Source organism: Schistocerca piceifrons, chromosome 2 (assembly GCF_021461385.2).
Source record: "Schistocerca piceifrons isolate TAMUIC-IGC-003096 chromosome 2, iqSchPice1.1, whole genome shotgun sequence".
Taxonomy (NCBI): Eukaryota; Metazoa; Arthropoda; class Insecta; order Orthoptera; family Acrididae; genus Schistocerca; species Schistocerca piceifrons.
The window spans coordinates 454,971,144-454,988,789 of record NC_060139.1 but is presented as its reverse complement, the minus strand read 5'-3'; the positions used below and the strand labels follow the sequence as shown (position 1 = coordinate 454,988,789).

At 43.1% G+C, this 17,646-nt stretch overlaps 1 protein-coding gene across 1 annotated transcript in view; it reads right to left on the bottom strand.

The window, feature by feature from the left end:
* LOC124776319 (sialin-like) overlaps positions 1 to 17,646 on the bottom strand; it is a 152,327-nt gene that overhangs the window by 86,605 nt on the left and 48,076 nt on the right. Inside the window, exons 2-3 of the mRNA XM_047251256.1 lie at positions 14,258 to 14,574; positions 12,070 to 12,303 (exon numbers count right to left, since the gene is read on the bottom strand). Coding sequence (XP_047107212.1) covers positions 12,070 to 12,303; positions 14,258 to 14,574 — 551 coding nt within the window. The remainder of the gene's footprint in view (positions 1 to 12,069; positions 12,304 to 14,257; positions 14,575 to 17,646) is intronic.

The window sequence follows — 17,646 nt, the reverse complement described above, 5'->3', positions numbered from 1 at the left end:
CATAAGAAGCAGTAAATATTCGTTGTGTGTATAAGCTTACTAACAAGATTTGTGGAGAATGTGTATTCGGTATAAAAACAAAAATCAGACATTAACGTCCCGTCAACGACTAATTCTTAAAAGACGTTCACAATCGTTGATAGTTAAGTATGAGGAATATCATTTTTAAGGGAATCGTCCCAACATTCTCCTTGATCGACTGAGGGAAACCGTTGAAACTTGTCTCTCGGTCGCCGGTTAAGATCTGAACCCCAGTCATTCTGAAAGCGAATCCAGCGTCCTTAGCAAAGTACGACCTTGCATGAATTACGACTGGCAATTTGGGTGTGGACAAAAACTTGCAAACACCGAAAATCGGCGTAGGAGACACGAGGAGATGTGACAGTTTATCCTTGTGCTCAAAAACGCAGTCTAGGACGATACGAGCTGTGTGAAAAAGGACCCTGTCTTCTTGGAACACATAATCATCACTGTGGAACAAACATTGTCAAAATGGTCACATAATCTTTGCAGAGTAACCGAAGGAGAGATGGAATACCACGATATGGCTGCAACCCTCGCCTTGCTTCACTCTTGCGGCGTAAACTCGCCACAAATTGGAAACAATGTGAAACAAGACTTAGCCGTTGTTCCATAGTTCAGGTTTAGTGGCTTTGGCACCTCGTTATCCGGTACGGGCATTTGCCTCACTGACGAGTTATTTTTGAATTCCACCTCGCCCTACAGCTTCCTGCTTATGGAGCTCCCTTTGGGTTGTTTTTTGGTGCTGACGCGGCTCGCGAGTGCGACATTCAGTTCTGCAGTGAGTTTTTCAGCTGTGTGTCTCTTGGTTTTCGTCACAATCCTCTTCAGCGACCATCCGCCACGATCACTCAAGACACGCTTTCGTCTGCGGTCTGACATAGCGGATGATGTTTTTCTGCTTTTCCTGCATGTTGTATACATCTTCAATACTGTGCCTCTTGTTACTCCAAACACTTCGGCTACCTTGGTTACGTATGCACACACCAAACAAGCAGCAAAAATTTCGCCATTTTCGAATTCACTTAGCTGTGACATAACGCACTCACAACAAGACAGAACACTGTTATGACCACTGACACTTCCAACAGATTGAGAACATTTCATAGGTGCCGTTCGTGGTCAAACACAGCGAAACCCGCTGGCGTGGCTAGCATTTGCATTTGTGGTCCAACAAGCATTCTGGCAGTGTTTACATATTTTCGTCGTGCCCCTGTACACCATGGCGTTCCCTGGACAATGAAAAGTTGACAAATAAGTTTACCAGTCACATCAGTTCTTATGGACATATACGGTGGAAGTGGATTGTGACTGAACCATGGTGATCAGTAGCCCCCTATTACCACTTTCCCCCATTAAAGATCAGAGCCTATGGCAAAGTAGAAAATGCGTTATAGAACTGAGATCACGATCAACGAAACCGAAAATATTGATGCATGAAGACCACCATAACTTTTTTGCATTACGTAACATGAGTTATGGCAAAGTTATACAGCATTACGTAACATGAATTATGTCAGCGATACACATTTTACTCAATTCTAGCACTATAGCTCGTAAAGTTTTCAGATATTATTGTAGTACAGTCATAACTCCAACAGGCTGACTTACCCTTCGGAATAGAGAACGAAAATAATGATACAAAAATGAAAAAAAGGGGAGGTACAAACAGAGTTCTCGCCGCAACTAATGCACTTAAGTGATTCACTGTACTCTCAGTGATTTTTCTAATAACACAGCGAATTGGTTGCGTATCTAAAGTAAGATCTTATGTAGACCACAGTCAGTTCACCTCTCAATGATGAGATAGTTCTCCAGAAACGACACGTGTTTCGGATTCCACGTTAAACTATAGGTCCGCTTTCCTCGACAGGATTACTAGTGTATGATAGGGGCACGCAAGTCGCTGAAGTGGTGTTCAGTTGAAAGACTTTCGCTAAAGTAAATCGCTTTCCTTACAACGGAAAGCTAGGGAAATTATAGAATTCAAGTATTATTCTGTGTAAACAGCAAATCAGATATAGGAGTGTTTTTAATGTTTCTGCAGTAATGTCACTAAATCATTCACTGCTGAGTGGAGTTTGTTAGTTTTTAACACATCCCAAGCTGTATTAGCTTTCTGACAGGAGTGACACCGTAATTGTGACTCACAGGCATATCAGAACTACTCTGGTATTTTTTTGGTCAGTAAAAATTTCGAGGGTGAAAATATTACTGGAGGTATTGACTACAGTGGCTACAAGAATCACAGACATATCTACGTAGCAAATCGTCACTCTTTCCAGCTGTTAACTGCCGGCCATAGTAACGGAAGTTACAAAACTAACTCTCCACTCTCTCCCAAACAAACAGAGTAACAGTTAATAACTTCACTAAATTTAGAGGCATGCAGTGGTGGTAAACCCATACAGCTCGCGTAAGGACACATTCTGATAAAGTTATTAAAAAGTAAGTAATTTAGCGCGACAGAAATCTTAAACACGCAAAAACAAGTACAGCACAATGGTTGTCCAGCACCAACAGACTGATGCATATGTATTCCATACTTAAGAATTAGACCAAGGATTGTGATATAGCCAGAGTTTGCAACGTAGATATCGAATACGCCGGGACTGAGTAGCGTCAGCAATGGCCGGTCGCCAAAGCTGAAACTGCAAACTTCCTGAGATTACCTTATAGGACAACTAGGGACGAGGTAGTCGTATATGCTCCAAGGCCTTCAATGTCCCTCCAGATTGGACCAGTAAACCTGAGAGCAAAATATAGGAACCACAATCTCTGCTATAAGGCCAACATGGAAGGCAAGATAACAAACAACCCGATCCATAACAAAAAGGAAGTCCATACTAATATTATAAATGTGAAAGTAACACTGTCTGTTACTCTTTCACGACTAAACCGCTGAACCGATTTTGATAAAATCTGGCATAGAGATAGCTTGAGCGCTGAAGAAGAGCATAGGCTATTTTAGAAAGTGAGTAGTACAACATACGTGGGTTATTCCAAAAGTAAGGTCCGATTGATTGCCAAATTGAAACCACAGTGAACATCAGAAATGTTTTACTTGTAACTATTAGCTACACCTTTCAGCTACTTCTCTACGTAGTCGCCGTTCTGACTTAGACTTTTGTCATAGCGTTGTACCAACTTTTCAATAGCCTCATCATAGAAGGCAGCCGCCAGTGCTTTCCGCCAATTCTCCACGCTGGCCTACACCTCGTTGTCTGTGTCAAAATGTTGTCTTCAAAGACAGCGGTTCATGTGACCAGAGATGAAACTCAGGGGGAGACAATTGCGGACTGTATTGTGGGTAATCTAACATTTCCATTTGAAAACGATGCAGGAGCATCTTCATTGCCCCTGCAGAATGCGGCTGAGAATTGTCGTGAAGACGAAACAGCACGACAGTTATGTAATGTTGGCTGCATAGCTTCAGGCGAAATTTCTCACCAGGCCCTCGTACTTGGCGGCAGACACTATTTTCTAGACATCTTTACGCACTCACTGCGAGCTCAGAAATGAGAAGAGCGACGTGATGCTAACTGGGGTTATACTAGAGACACTACCCAACACATCTGTGCAAAGCTTTATCGGATTTTCATAGTCGTTTCCATTTCGCGACCGATCGGACCTTACTTTTGGAATAACCCTCGTATTTACTGATTTTAAAAACATAACGCGAAATATGGAACATTAATTACTCTTTGGAAAAGCTTTTTATTCTTTGACTTTCGAACTTTATCATATTTGTGAAAATGCTTTTATTTTTGATATGTTCATCGTAATGAATACAGAGTTTATACAGTCCACTTCGTGTTTAATCCATACGTGCATACTAACATCAGTCATGCATCCATTACATTTTAGCCGCTGAACGTCATGAGTCTGTTGTAATATCTTTGTTGGTTCCAATCCGCGTGAACCGCTCGTGGTCATGTGGTTAGCGCTACTGATACATGATCTTTTGTTCTTGCGTTCAGCCCCCCCCCCCCCCCCCAGGCGTCATTTCTTTCTGCTTGCGTCTGGATATGTGTGCACTGTCCTCGTCATCATTTTATCATCATCAAGTCACCGAAATGGCATCAAATAAAAAGACTTGCACCATCAACTTCCCGAACATCCCAGGCGGGGTCTTCCAGACATAAAGCCACAAGCACATTTCATTTCATTTTACTGATAAGCGAGCGCAGCCATGGGTAACAGCGAGAATACAATGTTTATACAATCCTCAACGTGTTTAGTCCATGCCAATCCATACTAATATTATAATTCTGTCTGTGACGTTTTCATGACTAAACCGCTGAACCGAAACTATGAAATTTGGCATCAAATACCTTGAACCCTGATGAACAAGATAGGCTACTTTACAAAGTGTATAGTACAAGATATTTATTGATTACGTAAATTAAGGAAAAATATTTACTCACTGAAAAAGCTATTTACTCTTTCAGTTATGAACTTTATAGTATTTCTGAAAATGCATTTATTGATTGATATGCTCTACGTAATATGATTCAACGTAATCAAAATAATGGTTATTCAATTCTCAACGAGTTTAATTCATACTTTCATATTAATATCAGAATTATCGTCCACCTCTGTAGCGTAACGGTAGCGTTACCACCTGCTACGCAGGGGGCCCGGGTTCGATTCCCGGCAGGGGAATGCGTGTTGTGTGTCCTTCATCATCATTGACTCGCAAGTCGCCGATGTGGCGTCAACTACAGAGGACTTGCAATACGGCACCCGAATGGGGCGTCCCGGCCAACAATTCCATACGATCATTTCATTTTTTTATCAGAATTATCAACTGTGAAAGTAACTCACGCTTTCACGTTTTGAAGACTCCACCACTGAACCGATTCCAATGCTATTTGGTATGGAGATAGCTTGAGCTCTGAGGAAGATCGTAAACTTCTTCGGAAAGTTGTATCTTTTTGAGTATAACTAACATTTTTAGATATGGTGTATGTGACCGGCATGCCGACCCAATGGTCGGCGAATCTTGTGTCTGTAGACTACTCCGTGAAAGCGTAAATCCAATGTTATTGCGAGTGTCATTCATGATGTTGAGTCTCTACACCACCTGGCATAGCTGGAGAATTTCGATTGAGATACGACAATTACATCGGACGGTAAGCACGAGAACCATATTTAAAGCTACTACTACAAGCCTCGTAAATATACGCTATGTGATCAAACGTATCCGGACACCCCCAAAAACATATTACGTGCATTGTGTTGCCACCGACTGCCAGGTACTCCATATCATGGACCTCAGTGGTCATTAGACTTTGTAAGAGAGCAAAATGGGGCGTTCCGCGGAACTCACGGACTTCGAACGTGGTCAGGTGATTGAGTGTCACTTTTGTCATAGGTCTGTATGCGAGATTTCCTCACTCCTAAACATCCCTAGCTCCACTGTTTCCAATATGATATATAAGTGGAAACGTGAAGGGACACGTACATCACAAAAGCGTACAGACCGACCTCGTGTGTTGAATGACAGAGACCGCCGACAGTTGAAGAGGGTCGTAATGTGTAATAGGCAGACATCTATCCAGACCATCACACAGGGATTCCAAACTGCATCAGGATCCACTACAAGTACTATGACAGTTAGGCGGGAGGTGAGAAAACTTGGATTTCATGATCGAGCGGCTGCTCATAAGCCACACATCACGCCGGTAAATGCCAAACGACGCCTCGCTTGGTGTAAGGAGCGTGAACATTGGACGATTGAACAGTGGAAAAACGCTGTGTGGAGTGACGAATCACGGTACACAATGTGGCGATCCGATGACAGGGTGTCGGTATGTCGAATGCCCGGAGAACGTCATCTGCCAGCGTGTGTTGTGCTAACAGTAAAATTCGGAGGCGATGGTGTTATGGTGTGGTTGTTTTTTTCATGGAGGGGGCTTGCACCCCTTGTTGGCATTATCACAGCACAGGCCTACATTGATATTTTAAGCACCTTCTTGCTTCCCACTATTGAAGAGCAATTCGGGGATGGCGATTGCATCTTTCAACACGATCGAGCACCTGTTCATAATGCACGGCCTGTGGCGGAGTGTTTACACGACAATAGCATCCTTGTAATGGACTGGCCAGCACAGAGTCCTGACTTGAATCCTATAGAACACCTTTGGGATGTTTTGGAACGCCGACTTCGTGCCAGCCCTCACTGACCGACATCGATACCTCTCCTCAGTGCAGCACTCCGTGTAGAATGGGCTGCTATTCCGCAAGAAACCTTCCAGCACTTGACTGAACGTATGCCTGCGAGAGTGGAAATTGTCATCAAGGCTAAGGGTGGGCCATCACCATATTGAATTCCAGCATTACCAACTGGAGGGCACCACGAACTTGTAAGTCATTTTCAGCCAGGTGTCCGGATACTTTTGATCACATAGTGTAAGTCTGTTTAAGAACATACTTCAGCTGCGCAAGTTACTCGAATCCAAAAACCTCAAAGCAGTCTCATGTCCGCCGGAATCTGGACGCAGAACATTAGGCAGCATTAAGAGCTACAGAACATTAAAACAGTCAGGAGCCAGTCGCATTTTAGACACTGAGCATCAAGTGTGTCTTACAGTTTCCAAGAAGCTCGAAGACTCACAACGACGACGTGTTTTAGAGAGGCTGCACGACAAACTGAGAGTCGTACATTTACATGTGGAAGGTGGGAGGTTTTTGGTGAGGCTGCATGTGATTATGATCTATTAACTGACTATGCTAATCGTAAGTCATAGGGGGATGCATCAAAATATGTAGGCACGATAACGCAATAAAATAATAGAGAGAAAGGTTGGTATGGGTTGCTTTGGTAGCAGAATCTCACATCCATTACTAGCTGAGCCAGATAAACCCCTAAAAACTTTACTTATGCACGAATGTAATGAAACTAGGCGTTTTTAAATAGAATCAGAAAATATAATGCATGCTTTCAGATTCGACATAAATCAAAATAACTGAAACGCCTTCATTGTGTACTTACATATCGGCAGCGATTATTATTTTTTTCTTTTTTTACATATGACTCTTCACCACATTTCATGAAACTACACCATCACTCATCATAACAAAACTACTGACATGCAAGCGAAGCAGCGGGTAGCAGCTAGTAAACAATAAAATACATAGTACCAGCCAGAACAGCCGCCCAAAACACCACTGAACTCTTCCCACAGTTGGCCCCTACTATGTTCCCATTCACAGATGACGACATCCCCACCCTCCCCACCTCTACAGGAGGACATATTCAGTAAGTCTCGGCATAAGCACACTTACAATAAAATTTATAAATATTGTCAATAATACATAAATGGTATGAAAAACCAGTACAATATACCACACCACGACGAAAGTGTGCAGTAAATACATGGTATCATACACAAACATAGAATAAATTTTACAAAAACTGGCCATAACAGTAAGTAGATAAAAGCTCTGAAAAACCAGTGTTGATATTCCACAGAGAAATTTGTTCTATTAAGACACGTTATGCAAGGAAGCCAATAACACAGCACACAGCGAATAACTTCAAAACGCAGAAAAAATGATAATGGTAGATATAAGGATTCATAGAAAAATAGGGAAATCAAAAGCAGTGTACCATAACACATAAAATACCTAAAAATAACGACAAATTAGCATATAGGGATGTATTAGTGTAGGAAATCTTAACAAGTTTTAAAAACGCAAACGACAGCACAAAAGGAGTTAAAATTCGTATAATTTTTTAAGTCGTTTCATTGCAGCAAAACACAAATTTATGAATTTTAATAGCGTGAAAAAAGAACTGTCAATTAAAAAAATAAAACACCATAAAAATAACTGTAAACCCTATGGCTGAAAAGAGCATGAAGAAACTCTTAAGAGGAAGGGATAAAAAATAATGAAAAAAATAGAAAAAATAAAAAGATAAAGAAATAAATTTTTGTTGTGACACTGAACTTAATCAGAACTTTAACCTCTAGCTGAAATAGTGTTGATTCATCTGATATTAGGATAATGAGATCAATTTACGATCCGAAGTTAGATAGATGAGACAATAATTTGTAGACATTTTTGTCATAACCCTCTCGACTTAAACGGGTCATCGCAGTCTCATTGTAGGTACCTAACCAAACTCTTTCCGTAGAGAGCACAAAATGTGATGATTTAACAGCGACCTAGATAACTACCTTGCAAAGCTATAGATTTGAAATTCGATTTTTCCAACTATCAAATAATAATGCGACCAGGACCAGTGATGCCCATTGTGTTGTAGTATCCATTACTATTTTTAATGTGAGTGTATCTAATTTTTGATTAGAAACTGATCGCTGACTATACAAAGCAAATATTGTAAATAGCATATCGTTAGATCTGTCGTCTAGCGTTTGTATTTTTACCGATGCAAGACTTTTCCGCATTCAATACTCACTTTTACGGCCTGAGTCTTCCTACCGACAGGACGCAAAATTCGACTGCTCGAGTAATAGCACATCTTACGCTGCAAATAGAAATATTTTATGCTCGGGTATTGACTCAGGAACGCGTCTTTCATGTATCGCTGTGACGCTGATTAATTAAACAAGGTAAATAGCGTATGCGTCGAATATTACTTTATAATAGAATACCATTGTTTCTCAATGTTAATCATTTTTATATGTTCAAAAGTTATTCACATAAGGTGCACTTAGAATGTGGCGTACCGCGAAAGCCGGATGTTAAGCGACTGCGAGAGAAAGTAAGAAATTAGTGCGCAAATATTTCCGTCTTCGCAGAATAACTGGATTGTTGGTAATTAAAGATCACGCGACCACACGGTTGGAGATACAAGGTGTTCATCACCGTTGATTATTTAATGGAATAACTGTCTACATTATATTTTACGAAAATATACGCTATATTTTAATGTATTTTATATTTTTCGCGAACGCTAGTCCATAATAAATACGTTTTATAGTGTTGTGAGCATTGTGTGGACAGAAACCAGAACAAAAAATGTTCAAATGTTCAAATGTGTGTGAAATGTTATGGGACTTGCCTGCTAAGGTCATCAGCCCCTAAGCTTACTCACTGCATAACCAACATTATCCTAAGGACAAACACACACACCCATGCCCGAGGGAGGACTTGAACCTCCGCCGGGACCAGTCCATGAAACCAGAACAAATTCAGATTATACTAGAAAGTGAAACCAATATTTACACACTATCCGTACAAAAAGTTGCGAGAGCTCTATTTCTGGCGTACAGGAGACGACTGCACAGCATCTATGGTGGCAGTTTGAACTCACAACTGTAACAACAGGTGTACATTCGATCGGTCAGTTGTAAGTAGGCAGTACTGAGAAGTGGACGGGCAACCGCAGTGTGTCAACGTTATTGTGTCAAAATACGCAACAGAGAAACGTCCCCAAATCAAATGTTAAAGACATTCTCCAGGAGGTTTCGAAGAAGAGAAAATTGCACGCAAAGTTTTTCCAGCACACCTTGAAACCTGAAAAAAAAACAACGAGCTTGGACACCTGGGGCGACTTGATGGAAATGCAAAATGCGAGCAATTCATTTCTGGACAAATTTATCACGGGCGACGGGACCTGATCTTATATGGACCTACCACAAAACGACCGAGTGCAGAATTTAACATGAATGGTCAACGGTTTGAAGACATAACCGACGTTGAAGCCACTGTGATGCGTGAGTTGAACAACAGCTCAAAGAAAGACTCTTCTAAGTTTCATATGGTTATATGAACGTTTCGTGCATTTTACTCGAGAGAAGGGAGAGAGTGAGATATATATATATATATATATATATATATATATATATATATATATATATATATATATATGATGAATACCTGAAGCACTGAAATCATTATTTTAACTTTTCTGAAGTTTTTATTAATCCATTCTCGGCATATTTTGGACTGACAGAGTGTGCTGACCTTGCGCTTTCGTCAGCCCCCTTACGAAAGAAATTTATTTAATTTCCATTCGGAGGCTTACACCTACCGTCTGCAACGAGCTACGAAATTTTTAATATTGCGAGGTGCCGGCGCTAGCAGTGTATTTAACACTAAATTCTTCTAGAATTTTCATATGTAAATGATGCTCTAAGCCCCCCCCCCCCCCCTATTCTAACACCGACTTTTGCTGTTGCACATGGATTAAGAAGAAATGCGAACCGACTGTAATCGACCCTGCAAGTGGAGTAGAAAAGAGTTTGGCAGCTGCAATAATTTAATTTGATAGAAATTAATTAAATAAAGGAAAGTTCAATTAGCGTAGTGGGAAATGAAAGGGTTGCTCTACCGATTAACAGAATGAAAGTTCTGTCCAAAATAACAATTTGATTTATTATGACTAAACTCAAAATAAGAAACAAAACACATGAAACATTTACAATACATCAAATTGGATCAAACTGGATACTCAAGTAAATGCTGTGAAGGTGAAGTTGTCCATAAACTAGATTGTGACATTTATGACGAAGAGGTATGTGAAGTCAATTCCTTCCAATCAAAGCTTAAGGGAAACACACAGCCAACCCAACATTAATTGCTGCTACAGTACTGAGAAGTCAGACAATGAACACCCAAGACAGAACAGAGTTAGAAAAGACGAACAGCTCTGTTGAGTTCTGATTATCACCTAGCAAAATTCCCTAAGATGCCAATGCTGCGGACATACATTACCAAGCTGTCTTCTTAACTGCAAGATCGTATTGATCTGGCGTACCGGAGGCGATGACTGGTTGCTTTGACGTCCCATCGTGGTGATGATAATGTCGCGAGTATAGCCCGAAACAAATTATCCTGGTCTGGTTTTCCAGACTAAAGACTTCCTAGCAATACAAATGACCCTCTGAGGGAGACGAAGAAGACCCGCCACACAATCACTGATAGTACAGTGATTGATTTTAACAAGCGAAGTCACACAGTAACTCCGATACAGTCAACTTCAGCCAAAACTGCTCAAGACAGACAACATAGGCCGCTTGTATGCTGAACGCTCAATTGCCAACTGTACTCGGAAAGTTACGTTGAAGTCGAAACTTCTGCAACTTCGTCTAACAGGTACAATTAAATAAAAGTATATTAGACAGCCAACGGAAGGCAGGCTGTCCAGAGCAGCGAGAGCTCAGTCTTGTAACCTATCCTGACCGAAAGGTGAGAGCCGACTCTCACAAGAGCACCGGTACAAACCGAACACAGAACATTCCCGCCCTCACGACAGTGACCGTGGTTAAACGTTCCAATCAGCAACTCGAAAACCGGCGGAAAGTTCCACTCTATCGCTGAAGCACTACCATTCCACCAATGGAGATTCTTGGCGCCAATTTCTGCTCCGATTTTGCTACGTCACGGAGCTATGCCCTGAGCAAGCCAATCACAGTTACGATTTTGCAGAAAACGCGGGAATTTGCCCGCCAAGACTGCCTGGGAACACAAGTCTTTCCCACGCCTCGCCAGTAGCCTGCCAGAAACGGTTTTCACTAAGTTTCTGCGAAGTAACGGAATCTCTAGCCCAGCCGCTCCGTCAGGCCCCTGTGGGTGTGTCGCCGCCGCTCTTATGAGAATGTCGGCGTCTGGAAAGCATTCACTCGACTCCCACACATCTGTCGGCTTAATCCTTTCAAGATCAGCAGAGCCCGCCTGTCACCGGACCACCCGGGTGACGAGAGACGCTGCGTGGGAAGTCCGCATGTGAAGGAATAGCGACTTTTCACCGCGTGCAATTAGAGAGGAAGATCGAATTACTCAGAGTAAGACAGAAATATGAGAGGGGGCTCATGCCACCTCTCAATATCAGTTTTAATTTAAGTCTTAGTTGGGACATAGTCCATCACAAAATATTAGATTGTTTCAAAAGTCCATAGCACTATCATGTCATCTCTGACTGGAGTTGTGCTGTCAGAGAAACACACGTATCGTCAGTTTTTCATACTAACATGTCGTCTACGTGCAAATGTAGATCCATCACAATCGCGCACGGCAGAAATCGTTAAAGAAGACCCACATTCGATAATGCAGTGAGGCGCCTGTGGTACTGACCGCAATGAGTCCCTGCAGCACGCGCAGCGCGACGACGAGTCGGTAGTCGGCGGCGGCGGCTGCGGGGATGGCGAAGCAGAGCACGCTGATGGCGGCGTTGCTGGCGCCGTACACGAGCTTGGTGCCGTAGCGCTGCGCCAGCACGCCGCCCGGGATCTGCGTGGCCCAGTGCAGCCAGAAGAAGCCGCCCAGCACCAGGCCCTGCTGGTACTCGTCCCACGGGTACCGCCGCTCCTGCGGACACACCCATCTCGCACTGCACCATCACTGAAATACCAACACCAGAAAAGACCGCAAACAACGGACTTTTACTAATGGTGTGTGTATAGTATTGTGGGAACAGCGCATGAGAAGTATGAGGATATACAGGGTGAGAAATTTAGTGCACAGAGCTGCCACCGTTGGCAGTACCAATGGTCATAATTGAATGCACATCGAATCGAACTGAGTTCGGGTGAAATACGGGTTCTTCATTACTAGCTGTTTCAGCTCTGTGCCAGGGTTCATCCAAACTAATGGCTGCCGAGTGGCAGGAAGTCCCACTTTCTCCGCAACCCATGGCAAGATACTTTCAGTGGCCGAGGGATGGGAAAATGTGTTAGCCAGGGCAAGGGTCGTCGAGCACGGTATAACATTCTTCTTCTTCTCCTTTTTTTTCATTTATTGAGATATGTGTCTTCTCACTGGTCTGAAGCGGTCGGCCACGAATTCCTCTCCGGTGCCAACCATTTCATCTCAGAGTAGCAATTTCATCTTAGGTCCTCGGTTATTTGCTGGATGTAGTCCAATCTCTGTCTTCACCTACATCTTTTACTCTCTACAGCTACCTCTAGTGGCATGGAAGTTGTCCTCTGATGTCTTTATCCTATCGTCCTGTCCCTTCATTTTGTCTTTGTATTGCTTATATTGCTTTCCTCGCCGATTCTCCGACGTTCTTCCCCGTTCCTTACCTTACCTGTCCACCTAATTTTCAACATTCGTCTGTAGCACCACATCTAAAATAATCGATTCTCTTCTTTTCCGGTTTCCTACAGTCCATGTTTCACTTCTGTTGTATTGGCAGAAGAGCCAACACTGTGTTACTAGTGGAGGTCGAAATGCACGCGTTCTAGCTCACGCAGGCTGGCGTGAGGAGGGAAGGACTATACTGACGTGAGGTCTGGAACATGACAAGGAATTAGAATTCAGAAAGCGGACGTAATTAGTTTGATACTTAACTTTATCCATTATGATGAATGTCGCTCTTGACGGTACATGATTCACAATATTACCTGTTCAAAATATATTCTTGTAGTAACTAAATATGGCGCGTTGCTAGGTCGTAGCAAATGACGTAGCTGAAGGCTATGCTAAACTGCCGTCTCTGCAAATGAGAGCGTATGTAGACAGTGAACCATCGCTAGCAAAGTCGGCTGTACAACTGGGGCGAGTGCTAGTCTAGACCTGCCGTGTGGCGGCGCTCGGTCTGCAATCACTGATAATGGTGACACGCGGGTCCGACGTATACTAACGGACCGCGGCCGATTTAAAGGCTACCACCTAGCAAGTGTGGTGTCTCGCGCTGACAGAACAACGACCATGCTGTGCTCTTAACGCACATCCTCAGAGGCTGATGGAGGCTCTGTAATAGTGTGGGGCGTGTGCAGTTTGAGTGAGACGGTATCCCTGATACGTCTAAATACGCCTCTGACAAGTGACATACACGTAAGCATCCTGACTAATCACTTGCATTCCTACGGACTTGGGCAATTCCGGCAAGACAATGCGACACCCAACACGTCCAGAATTGCTACAGAGTGGCTCCAGGAACACTCTTCTGAGTTTAAACTCTTCCGCTGGCCGCCAAACTCCCCAGACATGAACATTACTTAGCATATCTGGGAAGGCTTGCAACGTGCTGTTCAAAAGAGATCTCCAATCCCTCGTACTCTTACGGATTTATGGACAGGCCTGCAGGATTCATGGTGTCAGTTCCCTCCAGCACTACTTCAGACATTATTCGAGTCCATGCCACGTCGTGTTGCGGCACTTCTGTGCGCTCGCGAGGGCCCTACACGACATTATGCAGGTCTACCAATTTCTTTGGCTCTTCAGCGTATATTCCTAGATCGGACTTCTGGCAATCCAGAACTAAGGAGCTCTAGTTTACGAGATTGCGAACAAATATTAGAGTGCAATGCGTACGTACCATTGCTCGTTTCGCCTGTTGTTCATCGACAGCGGACACGTTGAGGACGTCGGGGAGCTGCGTGGTCGCTGCGAGGCCGTCGGTGGCGTTCTCGGCCGCCAGCAGCTCCGCGCCGGCGGACGTGGAGTTGGGCGCCGAGAAGGCGGAGGCGGCGACGCCGCACTCGAGTACGGCGGCGGGCAACACCTCCGTGGCGTTGCTGCGCCGCGGCCGCACCATCGCCACGATGGCGATGTTGATGTTGGTCGTCACCATGAAGTTGACCACGCAGCCGCAGAAGATCAGGTACCACAGCACGCTGCGCGCGCTGCAGCAGCCTGCAACACACACACGAAATCTACAATCGTTTCATATTTCCTATACTTGCGATCGTGGGCGTCCGCAAAAGTTCTTCCAAAAGGGAGCACAACTCTGAAATTCTTTTGGTACCTGATTCGGAAAGTTTGAAAACGTGTCATAGCTCAGGAACCAAGTCTGACAATAAATTGTCAAACGTTATTGTGTCTACAACCACTGATCTACATTTCGATCTACGTTTACATACTAGTCATTTCCTTTCCTGTTCCACTTGGAAATAGAGCGATGGGAGAACGAATGTCCATAGGCCTCCGTACGAGCGCTAATATCTGCTACTTTCATGGTCCTCACGCAAGTGGCAATACGAGCGGCGTTTATTAAGTAAGTACCGTTTTGAAATTAAAAAAAAGACATGTTAAGATATCTCAATAATTTTATTTTTACATGATAGCCTGTACCTTAAACTACGCACTCACGCCATTACAGTCTGATTCTTCCTTGTTTATGTATTATACTGAGTGTTTAAGATGCCACCGATAGTCGCGAGTCCCACCGACTGTGAAGTACGGGCTGTTATAAGATTTCTTAGTGCTAAAGGCATAAAAGCGATCGATATTCATCGTGAGATCTGTGCAGTTTACGGAGAAAACACTATGAGTGATGGAATGGTAAGAAAGTGGGTGTTGTTATTGTTGTGGTCAGTCCCGAGACTGGTTTGATGCAGCTCTCCATGCTACTCTATCCCGTGCAAGCTTCTTCATCTCCAGGTACCTACATCCTTCTGAATCTGCTTAGTGTATTCATCTCTTGGTCTCCCTATACGATTTTTACCATCTACACTGCCCTCCAATGATAAATTGGTGATCCCTTGCTGCCTCAGAACATTTCCTACCAACCGATCCCTTCTTCTAGTCAAGTTGTGCCACAGACTTCTCTTTTCCCCAATCCTATTCAACACCACCTCATTAGTTATGTGATCTACCCATCTAAGCTTATGCATTCTTCTGTAGCACCACATTTCGAAAGCTTCTATTCTCTTCTTGTCCAAACTAGTTATCGTCCATGTTTCACTTCCATACATGGTTACACTCCATACAAATACTTTCAGAAACGACTTCCTGACACTTAAATCTATACTCCATGTAAACAAATTTCTCTTCTTCAGAAACGCTTTCCTTGCCATTGCCAGTCTACATTTTATATCCTCTCTACTTCAACCATCATCAGTTATTTTGCTCCCAAAATAGCAAAACTCCTTTACTACTTTAAGTGTCTCATTTCCTAACCTAATTCCCTCAACATCACCCGACTTAATTCGACTACATTCCATTATCTTCGTTTTGCTTTTGTTGTTCTTCAACTTATATGCTCCTTTAGAGACACTGTCCATTCCGTTCAACTGCTCTTCCAAGTCCTTTGCTGTCTCTGACAGAATTACAATGTCATCGGCGAACCTCGAAGTTTTTATTTCTTCTCCATGAATTTTAATACCTACCCCGAATTTTTCTTTTGTTTCCTTTACTGCTTGCTCAATATACAGATTGAATAACATCGGGGAGAGGCTACAACCCTGTCTCACTCCCTTCCCAACCACTGCTTCCCTTTCATGCCCCTCGACTCTTATAACTGCCATCTGGTTTCTGTACAAATTGAAAATAGCCTTTCGCTCCCTGTATTTTACCCCTGCCACCTTTAGAATTTGAAAGAGAGTATTCCAGTCTACATTGTCAAAAGCTTTCTCTAAGTCTACAAATGCTAGAAATGTAGGTTTGCCTTTCCTTAATCTTTCTTCTAAGATAAGTCGTAGAGTCAGTATTACCTCACGGAATTTCTACGCAATCCAAACTGATCTTCCCCGAGGTCGGCTTTTACCAGTTTTTCCATTCGCCTGTAAAGAATTCGCGTAAGTATTTTGCATCTGTGACTTATTAAACTGATAGTTCGGTAATTTTCACATCTGTCAACACCTGCTTTCTTTGGGATTGGAATTATTATATTCTTCTTGAAGTCTGAGGGTATTTCGCCTGTCTCATACATCTTGCTCACCAGATGGTAGAGTTTTGTCAGGCTATCAGTAGTTCTAATGGAATGTTGTCTACTCCCGGGGCCTTGTTTAGACTCAGGTCTTTCAGTGTTCTGTCAAACTCTTCCCGCAGTATCGTATCTCCCATTTCATCCTCATCTACATCCTCTTCCATTTGCATAATATTGTCCTCAAGTATATCGCCCTTGTATAGACCCTCTATACACTCCTTCCACCTTTCTGCTTTCCCTTCTTTGCTAAGAACTGGGTTTCCATCTGAGCTCTTGATATTCATACAAGTGGTTCTCTTTTCTCCAAATGTATGTGAGAGCATTTAAAGATGACCGCACAAATGTACATGGTGAACAACGGAGTGGGCGTCCTTCGGTCGTTAATGAAAGTTTGGTGCAGGAAGCGGACAATAAGGTGAGAGAAAACAGACGCTTTACGATTTCCTCCTTGCGGGATGACTTTCCTAATGTTTCTCGTAGTGTTTTGTGTGGTATTGTGACCGAGCACTTGAGTTACCGAAAATTGCGCGCACGTTGGGTACCGAAAATGTTGACGGATGTGCACAAAACCAAACGTTTAGACAGTGCATTGACTTTCCTTGAGCGGTACCACAACGACGGTGATGATTTCTTAAGCCAAAATGTTACGGGCGATGAAACATGGGTGGCCTACGTCACACCAGAATCAAAGCAACAGTCCATAGAAGTTGAGCAAGGGCATCGTTTTGCTGCAAGACAATGCTCATCCGCATGTGGAGAATCAGGCCAAAGATCTCATCACATCTTTTCGATGGGAAACTCGAAATCATCCTTCGTACAGCCCCGATCTTGCGCCCAGTGACTACCATCTGTTCCTGCACTTGAAGAAACACCTGGGCGGTCAGCGTCTTCAAGACGATGACAAAGTCAAAACAGTGGTGATGTAGTGGTTAATAAGTCAGGCAGCAGACTTCTATGAGGAGGGTATTCAAAAACTGGTACAAAGTTATGACAAGTGCTTCAATATTGACGGAAATTATGTAGAAAAGTAGATTAAGGTACAGGCTTTCATGTAAAAA